The following is a 27,831-nucleotide window of genomic DNA, read 5'->3' as shown; positions in this document are numbered from 1 at the left end:
CCTTTACAACACAGTGTTTACATCGCAACTTACTTTACAACGCATACATTTATATAGCATGCCATTACAACAAATTTTTTAAAACTACATTTACAACACATTCCATTACATTGCATTATACCTTTACAACGCATACCATTACATTGCATTTAAGGTAAGTATTGGATAGTGTAGGGGTAAAAATTACTATTCAAACTCCAGGGGGTGCAACAGTGGGGTAAGTGTTGGATAGTGTAGGGGTACATATTACTATTCTAACTCTAGGGGGTGCAACAGTAGGGTAAGTGTTGGATAGTGTAGGGGTAAGAAATTACTATTCTAACTCCAGGGGGTGCAACAGTAGGGTAAGTGTTGGATCGTGTAGTGGTACTATGCATTGTAATGGTATGCGTTGTAATGACGTGCGATGTAATGCCTGTGTTGTAGTGACATGCGTTGTAGTGTCATGCGTTGTAGTGACATGCAATGAAATGGCTGCATTGTAGTGACATGCGTTGTAAAGGATGTTGCAATGTAATGACTGCGTTGTAAATGTAGTGCGATGTAATGACTGCGTTGTAAAGGTTGTTTCCCTATTATTATACCTCGGGATATTCTGAGACACCACACTAACTCAGTTGAGTAAGACTTGGTGGTATAGGTAATAGGTAATAGGCGACACAAGGTAATTACACAAATTATTCTTACAAACTAGCCTTATTGTTGACAGTGCTCAAAGGTTAGAGAGAACCACTGGCCTCTCTAGGTTCTGTAGCATGAGCAACAGGAAATCTTTAGTCATAGACCTAAGCACACGTAAATTTCAAATGTCAGTTTTCAATAATTGTTAATACATAAACACAAGAAAATCATTCCATTTGTTCTTCTCTTTTCTTCTTCTTTTTAGTATGTCTTCGTGTTTTCAATTAGTGAACAGTTCCCAAGCCAACACGTGTTTCGTCGCCTCAGTATGATTGTACATGCGACTTGTTCACGGCTGAAACAAATTCACTTCAATATATTTCTAGTATGGCGAAAATTCCAGGCCACACTAATCCTGTGGCGTGAGGGGTAACTTCTAAAAGGACTCATAAGCCGCTCTTCGTATCAATTGGAGTCCGGCGTGAGGCAAGGGAGTTTGCTTACCGGAGCCTTTCTAATTTAAGATTCTACAGAAATGTACTACGTATACATAACCTTGGATATTTAAAGGAGTTGATACGAAGAACAGCTTATGAGTCCTTTTAGAAGTTACCCCATATGCCACGGGATTAGTGTGGCCTGGAATTATCGCCATACTAGAAATATATTGAAGTGAATTTGTTTCAGCCGTGAACAAGTCGCATGTACAATCATACTGAGGCGAAGAAACACATGTTGGCTTGGGAAATGTTCACTAATTGAAAACGCGAAGACATAATAAAAAAAAACAAAGAAGAAAAGAGAAGAACAAATGTAATGATTTTTTTGTATTTATGTATTACCAATTCTTGAAAACTGACATTAAAATTTTAAGTGTGCTTAGGTCTATGACTAAACACCACACTAACTCATCAGGGGTGGGGCTGGGGTGAAGAATCAGCAGGAAGATGTTGTAGCCAATAGAAACATCATTACCGAAAGCAAGTGACTTTCTCTTCTGATGCATCCATCTGCTTGCAGATTGCTCACCTTATGAATGAGTCCCGAAGCAATACCTCATTAGAAGGCGGGAATATGTAGTGCAGGTTAACCAAGGTAGTCATGAAACACAGCTGGGGCAAAGTACCTATTGCTATGTGCCTGGAACGAGAGGCAGAAGAGTTTGACAAAAGTATGGAATGATGACCATGTATCCTTTAGTCAAATTCTACAATTGGTACGCCTTTTAAGGCAGCCGTGTGGACAGCCATGACTTAAGCTAAAATGGTACAAATGTCCCCTGGAGGATCTTTCTTGGCTAGGGTGGAGCACATTTCAATACAGAGAAAGACCAAATGCAAAATGGTGCATGTATTCTCCAAGCTGCCCTTTATAGAAACAGTGAAGCCCAAAAAGAGCTGATAATCCACTCTGTCCTGTTACTTTGGTTGATGTAATATGTCACCACACATCTGGGGTACAGTCTATGCAGTTCTTACTTCGTCTTGATTGGCTATTGAGAAGGACGAAAGATAGGATAAGAGACAGGCTCAAATAAAATGCAGAAACCACCAAAGTGAGGAAGGATAAGCTGTTGTAAAGGACGAAACTATCAGGTATAAAAATGTCAAAGGAGCAAGAACTAAGAGGCCCTGAAATTCTCAGACTCAACAAGCGGAAGCTATTGCCAACCACAACAATACTTTCTTCAAGGTAAGAAGCTGAACTGGAAAACTGTACATGAGTTCAATGGGAGAAGCCATAAGAAAGTTGATAGAAGATTCAAAACCCACTAAGAGAACGGACACAGGTAAAGCAAACCATTAGAATAGATGAAGCTAATAGCAATCTAAATTGAGAAGATTGATCAGGAAGATACATGAAAGAAAACAGTTGAGCCAGGAAGCCCATACCAGTAGCCACCATCATACCCATCTACGAAAGGAATCATACAAATCACAAAATGCTGTAAAGGTGATCTATTTCCAAGGTTCCCTTGGGGACTCGAGGGTCATGTTTGAGGTTGCCGAAATCACCTGCTGCTCAGGGAAGGTTATGAGTTCAGGTGAGGCACTGTGAGCTACCCAGGATTCGGCAGACAGGCACTGACGGTGTAGAGAAACTCATTCCCTACACTCCAATGTCCTGTCGTCCTAACACACAGCTCTGTGTTACCAGCAGAATAAGTAAAACGCCTCTTTCTTACAGAGGCACCAAAAATAAGGTGCTTTTTCGAAACCATTACCTGGTGGAGGGAGGGCAGTCCTATTGGAGAGACAGGAAGGTTTCAGCATTGCATTTGCTGATTAGATGGAAGACCCACTGATCCTTTGTTATAGTCACACAAGTGGTGGAAAGTGGGGACACACCCACCCACACTAAGGAAGATGATGGTGTTAGGAAGGGAGAATGAGTCTAAGAGGTCTTGAGGAAGCAGAGCCAGGAGATAATTATGGAAACTGTGTCTTCTTGCTGCTGCTGGTGATTACATCTGCTAGATCCACCCCAGTCTCAAAAAGTGTGGATCACTCTTTGAAGGTCTACGGCATATGGCTATCTGTACAGACATAACAAGATCCCAGAGGACCTAATTGAATAGAAGCATGGGTTCCATAGCTCAGTAGAGTCTCAGCGGGTTCACGCAGAAGGTGAAGATGATGTAAAACAAGATGCCCTCTGGAGCGCAACACGGGTGATATTGGACATGAAGGTGTCCATGTGACCCAACTGGTGGCTAGTTAAACTGGGATCCATGCAAGTATCACAGGAATTTCTAGCCCATTTGGCTTCTATTCTGTGGCAGTGTCCTGCACCCAGCAAAACCAAATCTGTCACACTCACTGATTAGGAGGTAATGCCTGAAGAAGAATATGAGCCTTGTGAGAGACCACCACAGAGACTAAAACAAACATTTTAAATCCTAAGACAAAGCTTTCTCACAAACAGACTCAGGAGATAACTGCAAAAAAACATGAAAAGAAGAAAATCCCCAGCAAGAAAAAATAATCATGAAAAGAATGGCCATGGTACCAATAGAAAAAATTTTTAAAAAGTCAAGGTGTTCAATAATTGAGTGGTCACATGTCTAACCATTGATTTGAAAAGGCAGAGGTTTCATGTCTTACTGATCAAAAAAGGGAGGACCGGAGAAATGAAGTACAGAAACAAATGAATATGGTTAGAATCAGGTTAAGGATGCAAAAACATTCCACTCACAATTTTTTTATATTCATTAACAGTTTGTGGGGATGGTAGGTACAATATTGACCAATATTCTTGGAATCAATGGTAGCCAGAAATAAGTGTGCTGTCTAAGTGTGTTGTGTATTTACAATTTTAATTAGAAAGGTAGCAACGCATATCATATTGCATTGAGAATGGAATTACACGTGGATGGGCTAGACCAAAGACAATCTCCTCAATCAAAGGCATAACCATCTAATTGAGCAATTGCATGTCTGAATGCATTGATTTCACAAAAGTTAAGGTCATTCAAAAACATCAGGTGTTGTTTTATACTTAGGGTGTACTGCCCTCATTTACGCAATGGTGCACCTTTACCAAGGTGTGCTGGACACCAATCCAGGACACTGAACTCTGGTGCATACAATGAGCTTTCCTCATTGCAACCTCGGACATACCCTTGCCCTGGAGGCAGCACATTAGTGAAAGGCAGAGCAGCTGTTTGAAGCAGCCCTTTGTCGTTTATAGTAGTCAATACCCAAGCTTGTATTTCAAAGTGTGGGGGGGGGGGGGGGAGGTGAGGGTTTCAGGGTGTGGACAGAGAGATCAGAAAGAGTGACTCCTCCAACCAACATGGGGATGTCTGGAGAGTCCCATGAGACCCCTTTCAGAGGGTGCACTGGCTGTGCTTCACTTCTCAGTCAATTTTGCCTCCTGATGGCTTCTTTGCTTGCGATTACAATACGGCATGAATGCAGAGGCACAGTGCTTCCTCATCTGCATGGGCCCACACGCCCATGCAAATCAGGGAAAGATCCCTTAAGATAGCCCCAGCTCTATCTGTATTACAGAAGGGCTGCAAAAGTGTCTGCGACCACTTCTGTAATGCCATTGTGCACTGGGGAGCAGAATGCAAGCAAGCACACATACCAGCTGAGCTACTGGGACACTGTAAGTAATAAGATCCCAGTGAGACAAACTGCTGCGGTTCAAGGAGCACAAACCAAGCTATAAAAGACTTCAAATTCACTTGGCAACCCTTACTGCTGGTGGTTTCTTGAACTCAAGGAATACTGAAAATTAACGTATTTGAAATGCTTGCATTATTTTTGAAATCAACAAAAAGATGACACGTCGAGGATCATGCTTATACAGATATTGGTCCAATCTTAAGATTTAGGACTTAACAACACCTTAAATATATGAAAACGTACAAGCAGATGTGCTAAGACTGATATTTTTCTAAAACATAATATACAGAGCTGCAAATGTCTTTAAAGTGTCTCTATTCCGCTAAACATAGGATGTTGGTAAACAGTTCATGATCAAATCATCTTTTAAAAATATACTGTCTATAACCTTCAGAACTAGGACCTAAACTTTTACTCACTCATCTTCGGTTTCACTCTTTCGGATCAAACAAAAAATAAAAAAACATTTTGACCATGATGGAGTCTGCCACGTGGAAATGATAGTTTTGGTGACCACTATCTTTAATGCCCTGTTTAACCATCTCTCCCAGAAATCAGTCTGTTTGCCACTAACCCACTGTACAACAGACAGTGCCCAAATGGAGTGTACTACGTTTTAGAACAGATCAAATAGATTTTTATTTATTTAACAGAAATGGTTAGTATAGAGGGGAAGTATCACATGGTATTTAACAGGCATGAAAACAGAACCTGAAACTTCCCGGCCTCCCCAACACTTATCCCTGATAACAATCAATCAGGGAAAAAACGATGCTGCGCTTTAGTATACATGAGAAACAAATTTCTTTTAAACCTTTTCAACATGCATTCTCAGGTCTTTCCCCAGTCCCTCACTCCTTCAGACTCACTAGCTGTACTCAGCCGCATTCCCTGCCTGCTGCCTGTCGGAACTTCTGTTTTCTTCTGAGTTTCTTTATCTGCCAACAGCCTTTGAACACACAGGATTCCAACATTCCAAATACTTACTTACGGCAGAACTCTGAAGGGTAAGCATTCTCGAGATGCCACAACCAATGCAGGAATAACTTCTGCTGCAGATTACTTATGTTTGTGTTAAAAGTATTAACATTTTTTGCAATAGGGTATTAACTGATGTGCTTAACTTTTAATAGTCGAAAAGCTGTCACTTTTGTATAACTGGACAAAGTAAATGCTATAATGTTTCCCATCCCAAAACTTAAATACATGTATGACAGGAAATGTTAGACCATTAAATGCAAATTTGATAAAGTCAAGAAGCACGACTATAAGGTAGAATCTTAATTTGAGTCTTAATCCAAAGATCTCAAGATCCAGGGGTCCACGGGTGCACAGCAACGAGATTTTTAAACTCAAGAGGAAATGTTTTTCAAATGTCATTGGAGGTTGTTGTTCATTGATTCTTCTTGCAATATGGCTGTTAGGGGTGGTCGGATTTGACCCCATTCATAAGTGTTCAATATAGATTCCTCAGGGCTGCGTAGAATGCTCATTTCTGCAAACCTTCTTTTGCCCCTGTGAGCCTTTTGTGACTTTCCCTAAACCTCTTACAGGGTAATGCCATGGTATTTTTAGACGCTCCCTAGGTAGCTGAAAAGGGAAGCTCACCCGCGAATCATTGCTTGGCTTACTGTTTGGTTAGTGACCACCCTCTACTCAGCGTACTGCTCCGAGAGGTTCCCGTATCGTCCCGAGATCCTGCTTTGCCTTAGAGGTCCTGTTTGTGCTCTTTTCCTGTTCCTGTGGTTTTCTCTCTAGTTTCACGGAATTCTGTTCCTGCTCTGTGTTCTACCCGTTGTTTGTACCTCCCGCTCTGCTCCGCTAACCTTCCCCTTCGTGGCACGCCCTTCCCCTGTGCCTAACTCGCCCCTCCGCCTTGATTCCCCACCTACCCTTCACTCCTCGCTTTTGTCAGTTTCCTGCTGGCGTTTCAGCTCTGTTATTCTCCGCGATCCTTTCTGTGATCGTAGGGGTTTTGTTGATGTGTGTTTATGCGCTCCACTCCGTCTTGAGTTTACGAGTGGAACGCTGCTTGTCTATTTCGTCTTGTTCCATGTACACCCTCTCCGCTCTGTTCTAAGTTTTTCGAGTCAGACGTGGTGTGTTTATTGTCTGTGTTCTATGTTGTTGTTCCCTCACTCCGCTCTGTCTTAAGCTTAGGAGCTGGAAGTAGGGATTGTCTGTGTTGTGTGTTTGTTTCTCACTCCGCGCTGTCTTAAGTTTATGCGCTGGAAGTGGGAATTCCTGTATCACTTTGTCTTTAGTTCTATAAGTGATACCAGTTTGTCATCCGCTGCGCTTGTGGCCCCAGTCCTGCTCTGTCTTCAGTTTATGAGCAGGACTTGATTTGTGTGCATTCTGCTGTGGAGATATCTTTGCTGGTTGTCACCCAGGTTCCCTTCTATAACTCCTGGTTCTTGCTTTGACGACTACCATTAAGCCCTGACGCTCACTTGGTGAGGTAAGTGGAATGCTATTGTTGAACACTTATGTATCAAACCTGTAAATTATTGGTGAGGTAAGTATTGTTGTACATTTATTTTCCAGTCATCTCCTGCCATCAAGACGGCAGCTACGTCACCTTGCTGGGGGAGAGTGGTATACTCACTAGGAAAATTCCCCCCACACTTTTTGGTAGCAGCTGACTTTGAGCGAAGTTATCTCTCCTCGCTTGGGTCGTTGTTGTCTGGAAGTGTGTGGGACATTCATCTTTGCTCGCGTGGATGAACAGCCTCCTCTACCGAGGGGGATCCTTGACAATGGCTGACAATAGTCTTTAGCCCTTCCTTAGTGTTTTCACCTTCTCAGCTTTCCTGAATACCTGTGAGTGTTCTAACCTGTACCAGAGTGTTCTACCTGTGTCAGTTGATGGTGTGGTCAGCTGGCGAGGTTGTGTACTCAGCTGTGTCCTACAATAAATCTACATGCAATCAACTAGAAGTATCCTGTCATCTATCTTCTCCTATTTACAACATTTTGGCGACAAGAGTGGGAATCAAGTAGTCTTAGGCCTCTTTTCTGTTGTTATTATTGTTGTTGTCTCCCATGCATCAAGAGTTATTTTTATGTTTGTTTCATTTCTTTTTCTGTAAGGAGGGAGATGTGTTGTACATTGATTCTTCTTGTAATATGGCTGACAGTAGTCTTTAGCCCTTCCTTATTGTTTTCACCTTCTCAGCCTTCCTGAATACCTGTGAGTGTTCTAACCTGTACCAGAGTGTTCTACCTGTGTCAGCTGATGGTCTGGTCAGCTGGCAAGGTTGTGTACTCAGCTGTGTCCTACAATAAATCTACATGTAATCAACTAGAAGTATCCTGTCATCTATCTTCTCCTATTTACAACAGAGGTCATCAGTGTCACCATTACACTGCCCCACAACTGGCACCATAATATTTAAGTTGCGACGCTCTAAATCTCCAGTAGCCTAGGCAGCACGGCTGAAGGCAATTTTGTTTTTGTTCGTCAGGACTGATGTTCAGGCACTCTGCATCAGGGCTACTGAGAGCAGTGACTAACCCGTGTTTTCAACTGCAACCTCTATCGGCCTCCTACAGGTTCTGCACTCTGCCTTACTTTGTGTGTATAAACAAACATCATACCTTCATCACAATAACAGCTCCCAAGGAGCCGTTAATATACAGCTGCAACCAAATCTGGTGACGTCTAAGCACAGACAAGCCAATCAGCTACAGTCAAAACCAAATGAAAAATCCTGTGACTTTTCCAGAGAAGCAAATCAGCGATAGCCGCAATCAAATGAGAAATCCAGTCAAGTCACTCAGCTGCAAGAAAACCAATTGAAAAATCCACTGGCATTTGAGGAGTCAACGAGGTATCGCTTTAAATGAAAAAGAAATCAACTTATTTACTTCTATACGGTTAGTTCCATAAATCTACGAAATCTGACATTTTGCTTTGTTGCATAAATTACAGAAATAATCCTATTTTTTCCTTTGTGACAAATGTTGATTTTGTACAGGCTTAATTTTCATTCATCTTCGCTCTACTCCAAGTTAAAGTGAGAACACAAGTGTGGCATTCCAAACCTTTTAAAAATGCAGGGCTCAAATCCATCAATGCTATAGTATAAGTCTGGTAGAACTTTGTATGGGTTGAACAAATTACTTACCTTCAGTAACGCTCTTTCTGGTGGATACTGTATTCAACCACAAATTCCTCACCTTTAAGATATCCCCAGGCACCAGACTGGATATAGAAGATGTTTCAGTATAGCCTGTGTGCTGGTAGGTGGCGTCCTGCAGCTCCACGTCAACCTCAACCTGCCCCAGAAGTGACAGTCACAGCCGCATATAGATGGGGCCCAAGCATGCTGCGGTCAGTTTCCTTCTTATTAATGTCCGTGCCCTTGGGGACCAAACACCAATTATCAATGTCAGTGCGCAGAACTCAAATTCAGGAACTTTTCAGATGGAAAAGAGGCGACAGATACAGGTGGTGGAAGGGTGGTAAGGAATCTGCGGTTAGATAAAGTATACACTGGAAAGAGCATTAATGAAGGTAAGTAACTTTTTCTTATGATGGATACTTCTAACTACAGATTGCTCACAATTGGAATAGGTACCACAGCAATACGACTTACTAGAAGAATGCCTTCCTAAAGGGACAGCATCCATTGCTTTCAGAGGGAGATTAAATGCAGTGAACTGCTGCTCCTGACTCTCCAAGCTTGGAGGTGTAGATTGGATTGGTCTAGGTGTGCAAGACTCTACCCTTCTTCTGCGACAGAATATACGCTTTAAATGCCAATTGAATAGTCCACAACGCCAACAGGTTGATGGAAAGACAGGTCTCACTGGAGACTAGAGTCCTTATGTCCTCTCCCAGATGGTCTCCCCAACCCAGCAGTGATGTGTCTTTGACCATCCGATCTGGGTGGGGAAGGGAAAGGGGTCGGCTTCTGGTCCAACTGCAGTTGAGCAGCCATCACTGCAGATCTTTTGCAGTCTCCTTTGAAATCTGGATGGAATCGAATAGGTTTCCTTGGTACTGAGCCCACTGAGTTTTTAGATCCCACTGTAGGGTCTGCATATGCCATCTGGCATAGTGGACGAGCAGGATGCTGGAATCTAATAGGCCAAGAAACCGCAGAGCCAGACTCACCCACGGGAATGGGTTTGGATTAACCCTGCTAGTGGACCCCTAAACTAACAGGCTCTCAGCAGTAGTGTGCACATTAGGAAAGAAGGGTCACCTGGAGCAGGTGTAAGGTGTTGCTTAGCCCAAGTACCCACGAGAATGTAGCCTACCCACCAGCCTCATTTAGGTAAAAAAAAATAACCTGTCAGCATATTGTGGGAGTAGGTCACCCCCATCATCTCTATCACCACCAACAGCTGTTGACGTTGATCAGAGTCTAAGCCAAAAGGTTATTGAGTTGCTCCTAGATAAAAGTACAGTTTTGTTAGAATCAGAATAAACTGGGGCCTGCGCACCAGAATTGTTCCAGAGCACAACTTCAGTCAAGGTTTAGACAAATGTGGTTCAGAGTCGGACAGTGCAATAGGAACGGCATCCTGCTCTATCAGGGTCTGAGTTGTCGTGACAGGCAGGGTGTCAACCATTAGCAATGTGGCCTTGCTTTGAAAGCCTCAATTTCTTGCAATGTTGTTGACAACCCTGGAAATTCAGGGTGAAATGAGATCTGTTGCAGAGTTATCTCATCAGCGGGGACCAAGAGCGAGACCGTAGGGCACCTTGATATCCTAATTACTTCTTAGAAAAAGAATGCAAGATTGGGTAAAATCCTGTTTGGCTTTCTTATGCTCCTTGTTGGACTTTGACTTACCCAAAGACTTGGACTGTGACGAAGACGGGTTGCAAGAACTGGTCCGCCCTCTAAACTTTTAACTGGACTTATATGACATCTTGCAGTGTTCGGTAACATACAGCTTGGCTTTGTGTTACAGGATTGTCTTCGGATTCATGAGGGCACTGTACACTCACAATTTGGAGTTGGGTCCTGAACCCAAACATTCGAGACACACCTCATGGGGATCTGTCACAGACATCTGCTTGGGACAGTCCCTTCAAGGTTTAATCCCTGTGGTATCCAGAGAAGGAGATTTTCTTTTGCACACCAGAATTGTTTTTTGAGAAAAAGCTCAAAAGAATGGAAAAAAGTTAGAAGCTAGCTCTGGATCCACATACGAAGATACCGAAAGAAAGGAATTGACTTCAGAGCGCTTCTGTGGTGTTTATATGCGGCTCCGACTGTCACTTCCAGGGTGGAACGAGGTCCAAGAACAGCCACCTGTTGCAACCTAAGAGCTATGCTGGAAAATCTTCCAGATCAAGTCTGGTGCCTCAGGATATTCTAAAGGTAACACAATTGCGTCTAGTAAGTATCCATCACAAAAAAAACAATTATTTGAAATGGAGGGGCTCCAAACATGATTAATGCCTACTTTTTCCTCAATTTCAGAGAGGATTACATACTTAGTCTAAAAAAACAAAAACTATTTCATGTGCAGAGTTCCGCAGCTAATATATAAATGTGGTGTTCACTCAATTATTACAAATGATACCTGGTAAATGAGGAGTCACAAAGTGCATCTGTAAGCAGAGTATTTTTTAAAAACAACTACTGTAAAAGAACTGTCTCTTGAACGCCAATCTCAATCGTTTTTGTGGGTTGCCCAGTACTCCCATTTTGTATGGTGCCTGGTGTCGAGTAGGAATCCTTTCTTACAAACAAGACACAAGTAAACCCTGATCAACTATTCATCTTGTCACCTGATTTCAGGCGATCCTATTCATAAAAAGCTTGACCTGAATTCCAAGTGGCAGCTATGCAACTTTAACTACACTTAGTGCACCCAACAGTGTTGACGATACAAAAAGCATTTTAAGAGGATCTCTTACAGCCCATAAAAAAGATTAACCATTTATATCATACTCTGCTTCCATACTATGCTTCCCAGGCTATAAGTATTGCAACAATTTGCTTTCCACAGCAGCCATATGGGCTTCTCTGGGTAGTTTTGAATTTTAAATTCCAATTCTCAGGCATCATGTGGATTTCGAAGTCACGGTGATTCTGAAAGAGTGACCAGATTTCTCTCTTAACAGTGAAGTAAAAAAAAATGTTGACATAGTTTTGGATGCTTGTGGAGTTTTTAAAGAGAAATCGGCTACAATATTAGACTCACATTTGCATACCCATAGTCCTCAAATACTCTTCCATGCACCAACAGCAAAGTGAGTTGGAACAAAGTCAGTTTTCAATTCCTTTCTGAATGGAGGAAGGAATGGAAGTAGACATGCATCAACAGGAACGTATTACAGATGGCAGGTACCTAGCTTTCAAGACATCCAGTCTGAGCATGTCATTCATCCACAGACCTCCCATTCCTCCTGAAATTAGACTGTAAAGATAAGATGGAGACCTACATTTTACAGTGCTGCATGTTAGCTAAGTAATACAACCTATTTTGAATTGTCTTCTGGCAGCCAAGAGAAGCAAATGGTAATGACCAGAGTGTTTTAACCTTCTTTCTCTCCCGACCTAGTGCAACCAGATGAGTCGCAGTCTCAAAACTGTGGATTTTGGATGACACAGTGTGAATGCTGGAACATATTTAGAGCTTTTACATACAACTGTGACATAAGGTCCACTGGTGCATGTTGGAGACCACACACTTGAGGGGATCTAAGTAGAACTCAGGAATACGTGTGAGAATGGAGCTCCCATTGTATCGACCGAAAAAAGGCCTCAGCAGTCAGATTCAAAATGGATGTTACTAACACTCTTCAGAAGCATAAGATGGTATTAAGCATTTACAACTAACTTTTTACCATGTAGGGCAAGATGCAATTATTCATTAAGGACAAAGCCTAGAAATTAGGCATTATCTACGTGAGTGTGGGAGATGAGAGCAAAGACCGGCCTTGGATGTTAGTAGAGGATGAAGAGATGAGGAAGTCTGTATTAAGCGGTTAGTTTCAACATGTACTGTGACATTGAACTAGACTTTTAACTAGAATTTGTGACCTATGTTATGTCTACTTCTAAGCCTTTACTTTATTGCAATGAATCCTGAATATGACTCCCCCACTCTACATCACTATTTAAAATGTGATCGCTGCCACCAGACTATGAATGTTGAAGACCCCAGTGTTTTCAATTGCTGGTGGAGGGAATTGTGAAATTGCTCTTTAAAATGAATGGCTCTTGCTTCTTAGGTAAGGAGGGAGAGTGGTTCTTAATAAAAACATTAATTTGTGTCAAATTATGTAGACATATACTTAGCTCTATGAACTACAGACTCTAACTTTAGTATGGTCATTTCTTTCCAACCATAGCGTTAGTTCGTTTTGAAGAGCATACATTAGTCTCCTTAATGAACAAGAACATATCAATTAACAAACCATCGCGAAGCTGGTCTATGTCATCATCAAACACTGCTTCTTTCAGAGCTGTCTTGTCGTAGGAGTTTATTGTGTCCGTATAAGGGTAGGGATTATATTCTCTTCCCCGAGGGCCTGTGAACACACGTTGAGGCTGCGTGTTAAGCAATGAAGTTTTGTTATCTAGTGCTGTCCGTCCTCCTTCAACAACATCACCACCAATACGGTGATCCATTGCTGGTGCCGCAATTCCACCGTCTCGAGAAACCTACAAGAAACAAAAATAAATCATAAGCATGGGTTTTTTACTTTTTTGAGCTCTTAAATCAAAGTTTGGGACATTAAACGCAAGAAAAGCTTATTTTTTTAATCAAATCAATTTGGTTTAATGTATATGGCTTACAATTGTTACTGTCACAACGGTTTTAGTCCATGCAGCAAAGTGCCCCTTCTTTTTGACATGATCACTCCAACTTTTTGCCTGGTATTTGATGCAATTTTGACTGAAGTGTACTGGATTCCTGCTAACCAGGCCACCAGTGCCAGTGTTCTTTACTTAAAACAAGGTAACTGTTCAATTGTTCCTCAATTGGCAAGGACCTTAGCACTCCTTTAAGTCGCTAGTAAACTAACCCCTGGTAAATAGGGTGTTGGTACTGAAGAGGGCTCCTAAGGATTGCAGCTTGTATTCTGCTACCCTAAGGGATACGCCACCAAACTCATGCTGACTGCCAGTGCAGTCCGTGTGAAATGTTGCAGTCAAAGGTGAAAACACAACATGGCAAACACCCTGTGTGCCATGCCCCCCAAACACTGCATGCAATATATGAAGTCTCTACTACAGCAGGCCTTACAGCCCCTACGGCAGGGATCATTATAGTACATGTGAGGACATATTTGCATGAGCAGATATGCCCCTTAGCTGTCTAGTTCGATTGCTAAATAGCACAAGTGAACAGGGAAGCCACCTTAAGTATATGTACTAGGCACTGGTCAATAAGAGTTCCCCAGCTACATGATGGCTTCACTGAAACCTATGGAGTTTGGTATCAAACACCTTGTCTTAATAAATCCATACTGATGCCAGTAGTGGATTTATTAATATCTGCACCCAGAGGGCACCTTAGAAGAGGCTGACTGGTATCGTCCAGCCTGTCTCAATATACATGTTTCTGACCCCCTGGAGGTAAGGCCTGCACTTTCAGAGGTCAGGAACAATGCCTGCTCTGGCAGAAGATTTTTACACCTCCTCCAGCAGGATGACTAGTAATTCTGTATACCAAGGGCGGCCGCATTTGATATGCGACCCTGGCTTCCCCCAGACCTGGGAGATGCCACACCCTGCCCTGAGGCCCATCTGGCAATAGGACAAGTGGGAAATTAGATATGCAAGTAGGCGTGGTGCACTGCCAGTCCTGTCACACCCCTAAGGAGGGCTGCCTGATGTACCAGACGAAAAAAAGGATTCCACCATTTTGATTTTGGTGGAAATAGGAATTCTGGGACAGGATTACGCTCACACTCCACAGCAAGTCACCATATAAGGGGTGTTGTGACCCCAAGGGTCCCCATTGGCTACTACCCTTCACTCTCCTAAATGCCCCGAAATTGAGCATTTAGGTGGCTCCCTGACAAGAAAAGTAGGACCATGAAGAGCTGAAGCAAGAACTGCAGACTACTGGTGGATTTTGGCGCCAAACCCCTCCTGCCTACTCCTGTCCCGACAATCGAGACAATCCAACTCGGCCAGCAGTTGTGCATCTTCCAAAAGCCTCAGAGAGCCTCTAGCACTTCGCCAAGCCGTGAGCATGTCCTTCGAAGTGGAGGAGCCACTTCCTTGCAACCTGCAGGCACCAACCTCAACGTCCGGTTCACCATTCTGGTGACCACCGGGTCCACTGACGCAGCAGCACCCCAGGTGGTATCACAGCGCTCCAAGAGGTCAGATTAGTCTGTCCATCAAGTGAGACAACGGCAGGACCAGCCAGAGCCACCCTGCACCAACACCTGGGGTACAGGACTCCTTGCAGCAACCTAAGTTTTTTTGAGTTCAATCCAGACTTCAGTGCAGAAAAGACCAAGCAGCCGACTAGGGACGTCAGCATTGCAGAGGCCAGCACTGAGAAAGCCCCAGCTGTCCTGTTTTGTCCCCTTTTACAGGCCTAACCGAGAACTGTGGGTGCCTTTGACACACGGGCACCAGCCAATCAAAATCCCCTACACCAGATCTCCCGGCCAGAGTTCAGGACAACCGGCGTGCTCCCCTGTTCCCAAGACCTCCATGAACCGGGCCCCCCCGTTGGGAGCTCCCGGACTTGTGCCCAAGTCCCCCTCTGCAGCCTGTTTCTAGGTCATCCCCCCTCTTTTCCTCCAGTGTAGCGCAAAAGGCTACAAACTAGTCCTGCACCTCTGCACCTGGACAATCCAGGGCAGGTAAACTTGGACTGCTGGTGGTGGTTTGGACCTTGGTCTACTAGCACCTTAAGTCCTAAAGAGGACCCCAGAGATTTGTTTGCCAATACCTGCATGCAGTAAATGTGTCTTTCTCCATAGGAAAGCATACCACGTAAAAATGCATGAGTGAACATTTTTAACAGCATGCAAAAACTGATAAAACTGAAAAGTACTGACCCAATTACGAAGTTCTTGGTGTTAAGTACATATAGACGTGTTATTTTTCTAAAATTGGTCGCAAGTTTTTTCTTGTGTGTGTGCTTCATTTATTGACTCTATGGTTCAACACATGCATTAACACTACCCTCTGATAAGCCTAAACTGCTCGCCCACACTACCACAAAGAGCATTTGGATTTTTTTTATCTAATAAGGGTTGTCTGGACTTTCTACATAGTATAACTTGTTTTGGTATACTACCTTAAAAAGCCAGCTTCCTACAGTCCACATATACTTTTTGGTTCGTTATTTCTCAATTGATATAAAATCCTCTAAGGCTGTATTTTCTGCACACAGGAATCCACTGCTATTTACATGTTTACAGTTTCAACTCAGGAAACTAAAAGACTTCCTTAAAATTTGTCGGATGGGATATCCTATCACCAGCTGGTGTCTTGTTTGTGGTTTTACAAGTGCAGTATAGCCTATGGCAATTATATTATGGGGACTTCATATAATTTACATTTTGACAGGGAATCACATCGGCCAAACCCTAAATAAGACCCTAAATTCATGTCATGTGTGATGAGAGTAAAATTATTACATCAAGTTACTTTTTAGATCTCTGTCCTGGGAAGCTTTTAGTTCGCTTTTGTTGAAACCCTATTGTGGACAACAGCAATACACATAGCACGCTTTGGGTCAGCCCACTGCTTGGCATTTGTTTGGCTTTTTATTGTTTCTTTCTTTTTGTCTTTCGATCTCTCCTGGAACATAGCTTCTTTGCCAGCTTTGTAATAGGTTGACTTGTATTCTGGCCAGCTGTACTAGCTGATTTAGTGGCTAGCGGCGGAGCGAAATCCGGATAGGGAGCAGTACCCGGCCGCGCCAGACGCCGCAAGCCTTGCAAAGATTGTGCTGCGGGTACGAAGGAACCCGTCGGGAGACACAGCGGAAACCAGGGTAGTGGTGCGCTGCTGGCCTAGATACCTGAGGCGGGTGGGCACAAAGATCCCTTACTCCCCGGACTTGCCCAAAACGATGATTCGGTGCCTGCCCCAGGGAGAGCACTGGGTAGGGCTAGAAGACTGGGAAGAGGCAGGTCTGAAAGTAATGGGGGACCCATACCAAGACTCTCCACTACTACCCTTCGAGGAACTGCAAGTGGCATATGAGTGGCCAGGCGGTTAGTTCCTGAAACATGGGGCCCTTAATAGAAGGAATAGAAAACACTGGGGCGTGGGTGGCACAGAACCCCAGGCACTGGCAGGATGGAGTTACGTCACGTTATCAGCGGGAAGGATCAAAACTGTCTCATGCACCTACAAGGCGATGAGGCAGAATATGCAGAAGCCACTGGATATTGCGGTTACAGTGAGAGGAAGACCTGGGGAAGCAGATCCCAGAGAAGGATTGGGACAGGATTCTAGAGCAAACCCCAAAGGCATCTAGAAATTAGCAATTTAAATTAATACATTTTTATATACTTCATATAGCGTACCTCACCCCATCCCACATTAGGAGATACTTCGGGACAGAGACCGCGGCATGCCCAAGATGTGGAGAGAGGGAAGCACATATCATTCACATGTTCTGGAGCTGTCCCACAATGCACATTTTTTGGGCGGAGATAAGACAGATACTTGGCGATCTCATTGACAAAGAGCTCCCACAAACCCCAGAGCATTTCTTATTAGGATGGTTCCCACACACAGCCAAAAACAATCCCTTCAGGATTTACTTTCTTATCGCCCACTATGCATGCTATTGCTCTCCCTCTCCCTAGTTGCATTTAAATGTTTTTACTCAATTTTTTGGGAGGGCCTGGTAGCTGCTCAGTTTGCCATCTTGGAATGATAAATGGAAATAAAAAGCAAATGGCTCTGTCACATCATGATTTATGCACATGTATAAATCATAGCGGTGGAGCTACTGTCGCTTGATGAAGCTTATGTTCGAAAGCAAGATGAAAGATGCCAATGTATTCATCATCGTGCGTTTTTTCGTTTTTTGTGAACTCTGTTCCTCATCAGCAAATAAGCTTTTTTCCCTTGTTGCTGAAGAGGATCAGCATTAGCAAACGGCATTGGCAAAGTCAAAAGGTGTGGTAACGCCATTGAAAGCTGGGACCTACTAGCATGTTTGGACGCTTTAATGGTTTATTTCCTTATGTACGTTGATCACATAGCAGAACTAAATATCACAATTAATGTGAGACATACAGGGATGGAAAATACATCGTGACAGACAGTGAGGTGCTACACCTCCTACTTCCTGTTGTCTTCCCTCCATTCCCTCTGTCCTCCTGCTATAGTCAATACTGTGTATGTGTAATCCCAATACACAACTGGTTTTAGGCTAAGATTAGGCAGCAGTGCAGATAGCTTCATTTTCTCCCACATGATCTGCAGGACTTCAGTTAAATATCTCTCTACCCCTTTTTGGCAAAAAGACTTCTTGAGTGGGCAGACTTTACCAGCAATTTCTCCTGCTGGCTTCTGTAGCACTTCCGGCAGCGTGGTGGGAGTGCTTTGGCTCATGCCCTTACAACAGTGTCTATTCTCAAGAGTAGGCTCGTCAAACAGCCTCTCTTGGGATGATGGTCTCTGAGGAAATCAGCAAGATGAATCTCTATATCAACACCAGGTGTCTGCAGCGGCAGTCCTCTTGACCGCCTATGGCAGTCGCAGATTCCGGGCTGATCTCATGAAGGTGTTCTCTGGCAGTTGCAGCCTCTGATAATTAGGGCTTCTCACTCAGCAGTGACACACTCCTTTACTGCATGAGCTACACCTCTCTCTCAGCTGGCAGCAATATGCCAGGCAACAGGAGTACAATCACTGAAGTTACTTTCCTTATAAATCTAAGGCTTTTACTGGTGCATGCTTTATTTTGTCGCATTCTAATTTTGGGCCCCGATCAATACTGTGACCTTATGCCCCTATACGGCTATAATCCATTTATACCCCTATAATGCAATAAACGATTAAGAGCGATATTTCAGAAACTCGTCTCTGGCCTAACACGATCAGAGCCACATTTCAGAATCTCTTTCTCTGCAGCTCATTAGAGCAGATGACACAGCAGAAGCCACTATCTAAGATTCCTAGATTACACTCCGAGTTCTTCAACTAGATAAAACTCAGCAACCTGGGAAAGCCCCGCTTGCTATGTTTTGATTAGTAATAGAACTCTAATGAGCACTGAGAGACGATCACTTCCTAGTGACATCTTTATTGACGTCTTATGTCCAAAAACTTACGTCAAACAAGGCACCTTTCAGGTATAAATATTACCAACGTTGCCTTAAGCAAACGCTGCCTCAACGACATCGATGATAGCGATGGTGTGGTGAATACAGGAGCAGAACAGCTGTCCCTTACAGAGCCCAGCAGATGCAAGCTGCCCACGGACGCTGCCCCTCCTCCTCCTCGACGCGCTGAGAGAGACGCTGTCTTTTCTCCTGCCGAGAAAATCCAGCTCCGGCGTTTCCAGCCTACTCTTGCGAGTGACTGGGATATCGAGTCCTGGAAGGAGATACAAGACCTCCAACATTCTATTCCAGAGGTATGGTGTTGACTAAACCCTTAGAGAGAATTCTTGAAGCAAACCTTGGCAAAACCAACTTAACTAAAAAAGCGACTTACTTACTCCCTCCCAAGTATTAGGCTTAGGTCAGGTACACTGGGGTAGGCGTAGTTAGAAGCACCAGTTGAGTACGTTAGTCAAATGTATATATGAATGTATATATTTTATTCATTTTAACCATTGTATGGCTAAGAAACCATATCAATGCTTTTACAGTATTATTTCGCAATCCTCATTTTACTGTACGCACTTTTTATAATAACTAGTCTTGCAATTGTGGCAATTCATTTCTCTTGCATGAGAAGAAAGACTGTTCAATAAATAATACCTTTATTGAAAATGCCCATCTCTCTATTCTCTGCATCTTGGTGAAAGTAATCTGCACAACTGATTGAGTAAAATAACTGTCTATTGTTTCACACGACTCTAGAGATTGACTCTTATTCTAAGGAGCAAAGTTGTCATGTTTATGTGGTTGTTGGAAAACTGAATTCCTTCTTGTCTGTACCAGGGAAGCTGATCACTTCCTATTCAGTCAAGAAAGTTTCCAGTGACCTCTGAGCTAGTTGGTAACAAACCCAATTAAGTTTAGCATAGTCAGTAGAGACCTGGAAGACCGCACTTCTACGTCTATACTACTGTTTATGTTATTCCAATGCGCAGGGCCTATAGGGAAAATAGGAACTACACTACAATTTAACCGCAGAGTGCTTAGCTTGTGAGTTTCCCAAGCCAACAGATGGGATCGGAAAACAGGAGTACTCCTGGGTGCCACCATGTGGCTCTGCACCAACATCATTTTAATCTGAAAGGGCCAAACAAAGCTGCATTTAAGTTCCACCCAGGCGCATGGACATTAGTTTATTTCATACACTTGTACGTGCTCTCAGGCACGAATACCAACAATAGATTGGAACAACCAGTGTGCAGAACTTGGCCTGTTTTAGATAGAAAAGAAGACCATTTCACAGAACGGGGATAGTGGGAGGGTGGTGAGGAATATATGGTTCGATGGAGTATTCACCAGAAAGAATGTTACTAAAGGCAAATAGCTTGTTTTTCTGGTAATACTTCTAATTGCAGATTCCTCAACTCACCTTGTGAATAGAGACTAAAGCAGTACTTTGCAAGGTTGTGGGTCTGTGGAATGACTCACATCAAAAAGACGTGCAGGCCTGAACAGGCTATGTCCTGTCTTTCAAGGCAGCAGTGCATCGTAAATGAGTGCACAGATGCCCATATAGCAGCCAGACAGATATCCAGGACAGGAACTCTGCATGCAAATGCAGTGGTAGCAGCCTTAGCTCTGGTGGAATGAACCTTTAGGCCTCCAGGAGGCTGCTTCTTAGCTACTTTATATAAGATTTTAAACCAGAGTACTATCCATCACGACATGGTCTATTTTTGCTCCACCTTGGCCTTTTCTGTACTAGAGAACTCCACAAAGAGTTGATCATCCACCCGATATTTCTCAGTACAATTAATGTAAAAGCTCAGCATTCGTTTGAAGCCTGAGTGGTGGAGACTCTCATCCTCTTTCATGGATGAGCCAACGCAAAGAAGACCAGAAGAGTGAGGATTTAACCAATGCGAAAAGGCGTCATCACTTATGGTTGGAACGCTGGCCGAGCCAGTAACAGCAGTTTGTCGGGGGTAAAAAGGGATATAATGAGGCGCGCCGATGTTATTGCAACCAGCAAATGCGTTTTTCATTTGAGGAGGTGCAATGGACAACTGTGCACTGGCTCCAAAGGGGTACACATGAGGAAAGTGAGGACTAAATTCAAGTCCCACTATGGCAATAGAAAGGGCTTTGGCAGAAACATGCTGCATGCCTTTCAGAACATGCATCAGTGCTGGTGACTTGAACAAAGACGGATGATCTGAAAAATCTAAAAGGGACAACAAATAACCTTTAATAGTGCCATAGCAATTCCTTTCTCGACCAAAGACAAAAAAAGCAATATATCCAACAGTTTGGCCTGCAACGGATCAGTTTGGTGGGTGCCACACCAAGACACACACTTCCCAACATACACTGACTTCTTGGACAAATGTGTGGCTGCCAGTATCACATCAATGACCTCAGGAGGAAGGTTGAAGGAGATCATCTGCACCGATCAATCTCCACGCATGGATGTGCAAATTGCTTAGGCCCGGGTGTTGCCCTGCTGCTGTTACAGGAGATCCTTCCAAAGCGGCAGCTTGATTGGCAGACAAAGGCTCTGGCCCATATGGTACCTAGACCCATACGTTCTGAGTACCATACTCTCTATGCCCAATCCAGAATTACTAGGATGACTTGGATCCAGCATCAGAATCGGGTCAGGAGAGGGAGCAGCAGAAAGGCATACAAGAATCCCATGCTCCATTGCAAGTGGAGTGTGAAGGAGAGCCTTTTTGGGAACTCCAACATACAAAAGTGTTGACATTTCAAGTTCTCAGCTGTGGGGAAAAAGATCATGCCAGGTTTCCTCCAATTGCTGGAAAATGCCCTGCATCACCTTCGGGCGTAACCGCCATTCATTTTGGCTTCGGTGGCAGAGCTCATCCACCCTGTTAAAAAAGTTACTTGTCCTCCGTAATGCATTTTCTGGTAGAGACTTTATAACTGCAGATTCCTTACCTTAAAATATTCCCCATGCGTCAGGCTGGATTGGACATTTTCGAATAATTCCGGTAAGGGGTATTTTTCGGCTCCGCATCTATGACGGTCACGTTGAAAGTGATGTGTGTGGTGCATAGATAGTCACCGCTTCTGCACACTGACGTCAGTTTTATTTTTGAGCCTCTCCACGCCCGAAGCGCAGTGACACAAAGAATGCAGACACACTTGTGTGCATTACTAAATCCTTAAAAAGGTTGATTCTATGAATTCAGTCTGCAAAGCGGGGAGGATGGAGGGTCGATAAGGAATCTGTGGCTAGACTGAGTCTCTACCAGACAAGGCGCTACCAAAGGTAAGTAATTTGCTAATCTGACGAAGACTACGGATCAAACCAAGAAGTCCTGCAGGACCGAACAGGTAAAGTACCCATGATGACTGATCTGGCCATAGAAACAGTTATGTTTGGTGAATATGTACAAGGATTTCCACAATTCTAAGTCAGGACCGGAGGCAAGGATTATGCTAGTCTTTCTTCACTTTATTGACTAGCAGCCATTCAAAGCTAAACAAACCACTATTCCCATGAACCATAGGGAATAACATTACACAAAAACAATAGAGTGTCCATGGATAGATAGTCCTCTTCCAATGCACCAATCACAGGGCTCCTAGGAGTATGTAGTCCTCTGTCCTTCTCCAGTCTCTCTTTCTTCGCTACTTGCAGCCAGATAAGTTCCTCCTTTTCTCTATGGCTTGCTAGATTGTTCTATGTGGTATTATGCCTTAATATTTGATTGTTACACTGTGGTATTATGCCTTAGTATTATAGTTCCATTAATTTCTATGTTTATTCATGGTTCCCAGTGTTCACTACACTTGTGTTTTATGCTGTGATCTTCATTATTTGTTAGCGCTTAGGCGGGCCGCGCATTTTCTCCCTCAGCGCTTCAGGCGCTTGCTGTATGGCTAATCCATTGTACTCTTAATTTGTGAGCGGGTTTACAGCTACTCGGTTCGTGCTCGGCCGTGGGAGTCTTAACTCTCCCTAACGGCTGTTCTTGTGGTGTGGGCTCGCGGCGCCTCCTCCCGTCGCCAGAGGGCGCCGGTGTACGTCCTCTCGCTTGGCACACTTCGCCGACATTCCGCGCATTGCTGCAATGGGGACGCGTGCCGATCGGAACCCTTGCCTGCCAGTACACCCTTCTGTGGTCTGTTTCACTGCTTTTCAGCAGCGCTGTAATTATTTACTCCCCGCGAACGCTCGCCTGTGCATTTAGCAAGTCTGTATCTGCCGTTCAGTACTTCTGGTCTCAAAATTCACTCACCGCGCCAGGATACCCCGTGGTAACAGAGCGCGCTACAAAAGTTTTAATAAACATAAACATATTTGAATAGCGGTGGTTCCCGCCCTCCGGGGGTCCGTATTTAGTAGGCCCTTGTCACGCTCCCGAGGGAGTCTGTAGTGGGACACTTTTTCTTGGCAGGCTGCCCCTATATTCACTGCACCAGGGCTGACAGTCCCAGGATTTCTGCCCAGTACCAATGCGAGCAGCATTGCCCACTTTGCATTCAGGCTGACAACCAGCCTCCCTTTATCTGAGGTTACGCCCTCGGTCAATTGCCCACTTACCAGTCTGGCGCTTCATCTTCCTTGCTCATGGACGAGTATCAGGATGAGCCCTACCAGGATGGTCAGTGGGAGGAGGATCCCCTCACTTCCCTCCAGTAGAATGAGGACTTTTACGATGCTGTGGACTATTCCATTCATAAGGCGGTGGAGCAGGCCATGGAACCTTTAGAGGACCGCCTGTCTCGCCGCATTGAGAAAGCTTGTGAGAAGTTAGCCAGGGCGTCCCAAGCCCTTGTCGCTCCTTCGACCAGCCACGGCGGATCCCCCGCAGAGTGACAGCTCCTGTCTTCACAGCCCCCACCTGCTAAGCGCCCCAGAGATTCTGGGGTGGACTTGGACGCTATCAGCCGCCTTGAGCAGGCGTTCTTAGCAAGCAAGGCGGCCACAGAGGATAACGCGACAGACGATGCGTACAATGAGGCGGGTAACTACCGCCCCTTGCGCCCGGGCCATCCGGACCCCGCTTCGAACTCGCAGAATCTCTGCTCCGACATGCTTGACCCCCACGATATTCGTCATCCCCGGTCATCTGACTGGGCTCCTTCCGAGAAAGTGTGCCAGTATGTGGCCAGCAGGATCCGCCGGCCGTTTAAGGCGACAGCCAGGAACTGTCTAAGGGCAGAGTGTCCCCGGCCTTCGTTGGAGGAGAAAATGGCGACTACCCCGGAGATAGATCCACGCATGGCCACCTTTCTCCAAAAATGTGTTAAGGACCCCAAGAGGGGGATTGACAGACCCTGGCGTGCTTGCCAGGACAAGCTCCTCGATGTCCTAGGCCCCGCTACGAAGATATTGGACATGGCGGAGTAGGCCAAACAGACCGGGTCCCTTATATCTTCTGAGAATCTGTCAGCCTGGGCCCAATGCGTGGTGGTCTTCCTAGGGAACGCCAACTGTGTGTTTTCTACAGAAAAGCGCAGGAGCTTATTTATTAAGGTTGACCCCAAGCTGGGGAATTTGGCGGACTCGGAGGCTGGCTACGTTGCCCAAGGGGGTCTCTTCGGAAAGCTCTTTAAAAAAAGAGTTGGGCAGATTTGTCAATACATGTACGTCCCTAGATAGGGCCCAATCTTCCCTCCGCAAGGTCTTCCGCCCTCGGGTTTTCCGGGGGGGCCCGGAGGAGGCAGGGGCCGCTCGTCCGGCCCTCCTAATCAGGGCAGGGGGCAAGACTCTGGCAACGGACACTATCAGGACCAGGCCAGATTCGGAAACTTTTACCTGACCAGGGGACATCGAGGAAAACACCGAGGCGATGGAGCCTCCAACAATTCCGGTGAGTGTTCTCCCTTCTTCCCATCTAAAAGTGGGGGGCCGTCTGGCGCATTTTTTCCAGGATGGACTTCTGTCACAAGGGACGCTCTATTCTTCTCGGCCTCAGACACCGTGCTGGTCGACCAAGAGGTTGCATCTCTACTAGACAAAGGGGCGATCGTGGAGTCCCTCCCGCATCCCAGAGGTTTTCTCAGCAACCTCTTTTTAGTGGACAAAGCGGATGGAACTCAACGTCCGGTCATAAATCTGAGAGAATTCAATGGGTGGCTCGTATGCCGCCACTTCAAGATGGAGGGGATCCTTCTTCTGCGCGACCTTCTCAGACCCAACCACTGGATGGCGCACCCAGATTTGAAGGATGCCAGCCTTATGATCCCCATTTTTCCTCCTCACAGGGGTTTCCTACAGTTCCCCTGGCGGGACAAGGTGTACACGTTTACCACTCTCCCTTTCGGCCTGTCTTCCGCACCTTGGTGTTTCACCAAGGTCCTTCGGCCCGTGTTTGAAAGTCTGCGAGTGTCCGGTATGCGTTTGATTGTGTACCTGGATGACATCCTGTTGATGGCTCAGTGTCCCCGAGCCTTATCGCGGCAGCTTCAGACGGCAGTCAACCTCCTTCAAAGCCCGGACTTCGTGGTCAACGAGGCAAAGTCTGTGGGGCTTCTCTCGGCCTCCATCTAGGCGATCTTTCGGGGCCCTCTAAATTACAGGGCCCTCCAGCGCCTCAAGGCCCGCCATCTGCGCAAGGGTCTATCCTACTCTCAGAAGGTAACCCTCTCTGCCGAAGCCACAGGGGCTCCAGTGGTGGTTCACCAATATGGAAGCCTGGAATGGATGGGCGATCTGTGGTTCCGTGCCCAATCTTGTTATTGAATCCGACGCCAGCAGATCCGGCTGGGGGTGCGGTGTTGAGAGTTCACTGCTGGAGGTGTGTAGTCTCAACAGGAGCAGCAACTGCACATCAATTGTTTGGAGCTCCACGCGGGCTCTTTCGCGATCAAGTGCTGGACCAGGGATTTGGTCAGATCCTGTGTTCTCCTCAAGATGGACAATATTTCGGCCGTCTGGTACATCAACCATCTTGGGGGCACACGGTCGTAAGCACTGTTGGATCTGGCAGCGGACTTCTGGCAGTACTGCCTGGACCATCAGGTCTTGGTGACCGCGGAGTATCTTCAGGGCCAGGACAACCAGGTGGCGTATTTCCACTCGTGCCATTTTCATGACGTGAGCCTGTGGAAACTTCATTCGGAGAGTCTCGGTGGACCTTTTTGCTTCCCACTTGGACTTCCAGATTCCCCGGTTCTTCAGCTGGAGACGGGATCCTCTGGCGACTGCCACGGATGTGTTCATGCAGGATTGTACAGCAGGGATAGGGTATGCCTTTCCCCCGTTCGCCATGTTAACCAAGGTCTCGGCCCAGGTTCGTCGCCAAAGAGCGGAGGTGGTGCTGATATCGCCAATTTGGAGATCTCAAGTCTGGTTTACGGTTCTTCTGGAACTTTCTTGGGATTCTCCAATCCCACTCCCCGATTTCGGACTCTTCTGCTCAGTCCCGAAGGGGTTCCCCACCCACTCATCGCTCAAGGCTCCCTGGCGCTGATGGTGTGGCAGGTTACAGGGGACGTTGGGCGGTCCCAGGCCTTTAGGGAACGGCTGAAAAGTTCATGTCCAAGTCCTGGGCCGACGGTACAATCAAGCAGTACAGCTCCACATGGAGATGATGGGTTCACCGGTGTATGCGACGGGGTTTTGATCCCGTGGCAGCGGATGTGAGGGCTATACTGAATTTCTTGGCTGCCTTGGTGTAGGAAGGTTTGGCTTACAGAACCATTAATACCTTCCGATCCGCCGTTTCTGCTGGCCATTCCATGGTGGTTGGCTCCCCGGTGGGTGAGCACCCCTAGGTTTGTCGCCTCCTCCGAGGCATCTGTCTCTCGTTGCCTCCTGAGCCTCGCAATTGTGGGACGTTAATCAGGTTCTCAATTTGTTTTTGTCCTGGCAGCCCAACAGGTTCCTGTCCAGGAAGGACTTATCTGCCAAAGTGGCTATGCTCCTCTGCCTCATATCCTGCCGACGCGTTTCAGATGTTCGAGCCCTGGATGTGTCGGGCAGGTTTTTTTCTCCTTCTGGGGTTATGTTCACGGTCCAGAGGCGGACGAAGTGTGGGGCAACCTCTATATCGTATCCGGCCTTCCCAGACTACCCTAAACTGTGCGTTGTTGCCTGCCTTAAGGCTTATGAGGAAATGTCGGAGGAGTTCCGTCCCCCAGTTGAGCGGCAGTTGCTTATCGCTCTCAAGAAACCTCACAAGGGGATCTCATCCCCCACGATTGCCCGTCGGGTGATGAAAGAGGCCGGTATTGATCTGCGGTTTGTTTAACTTTGAATGGCTGCTATTCAATAAAGTGAAGAAAGAATAGCGTAATCCTCGCCCCAGAGTCCTTAATAGAATTGAAACTTTCCATTACGTTAGCTAGGAAATTTTTCATTCTACCTGACAGATATCCAGGACAGGGACTCTGCAAGCTAAGGCAGTGGACGCAGTCTTTGCATTGGTAGAATAAGCCTTAGGGGTTTGCATTTTGGCCAAAGGGTATAAGATCTTTATGTAGAGAACTAGCCATGGTGACATGGTCCTTTTTTGCAAAGCCTTCCCTCTTTCTTAGCCTCAACATCCCCTACAAAGAACTGATCATCCTTCGGGAACGTGATTTGGGTTGAAAAACCAAAATCTTGTTTTGTCTAGACTATGGAGTCTCTCCTCTTCTTTAGAGCAGTGTGGCTGCTTAAAGAGGGTAGGCAAGGGGGTGGTCTGACCTATATGAAGAGGCATCACAACCTTAAGGAACAAGCATTTGCAATGCAATAGGTCTCGCATTAGGAAAGTTTGAGCTATTGGTCTTGTAAATGACAAGTTTTTTATTTAGGTTTTGTTTTTGAAAATAGCGAAATTAATAGCTTTGTCATTTACCATGCCAATAGTTATAACTTTTGCA

General features: G+C 45.2%; 1 protein-coding gene across 2 annotated transcripts in view; it reads right to left on the bottom strand.

Annotated features, from left to right (window-relative positions):
* Positions 1 to 27,831, bottom strand: part of CLASP1 (cytoplasmic linker associated protein 1) — a 1,635,412-nt gene that overhangs the window by 196,925 nt on the left and 1,410,656 nt on the right. For both annotated transcript variants that reach the window (XM_086957100.1, XM_086957101.1), the window contains one exon: positions 13,144 to 13,390. In XM_086957100.1, coding sequence (XP_086813226.1) covers positions 13,144 to 13,390 — 247 coding nt within the window. The remainder of the gene's footprint in view (positions 1 to 13,143; positions 13,391 to 27,831) is intronic.

This window comes from Lissotriton vulgaris, chromosome 2_1, assembly GCF_964263255.1.
Source record: "Lissotriton vulgaris chromosome 2_1, aLisVul1.2, whole genome shotgun sequence".
Taxonomy (NCBI): domain Eukaryota; kingdom Metazoa; phylum Chordata; class Amphibia; order Caudata; family Salamandridae; genus Lissotriton; species Lissotriton vulgaris.
Note: the sequence above shows the minus strand (reverse complement) of the source record. Positions and strands in the feature narration are given on the sequence as shown.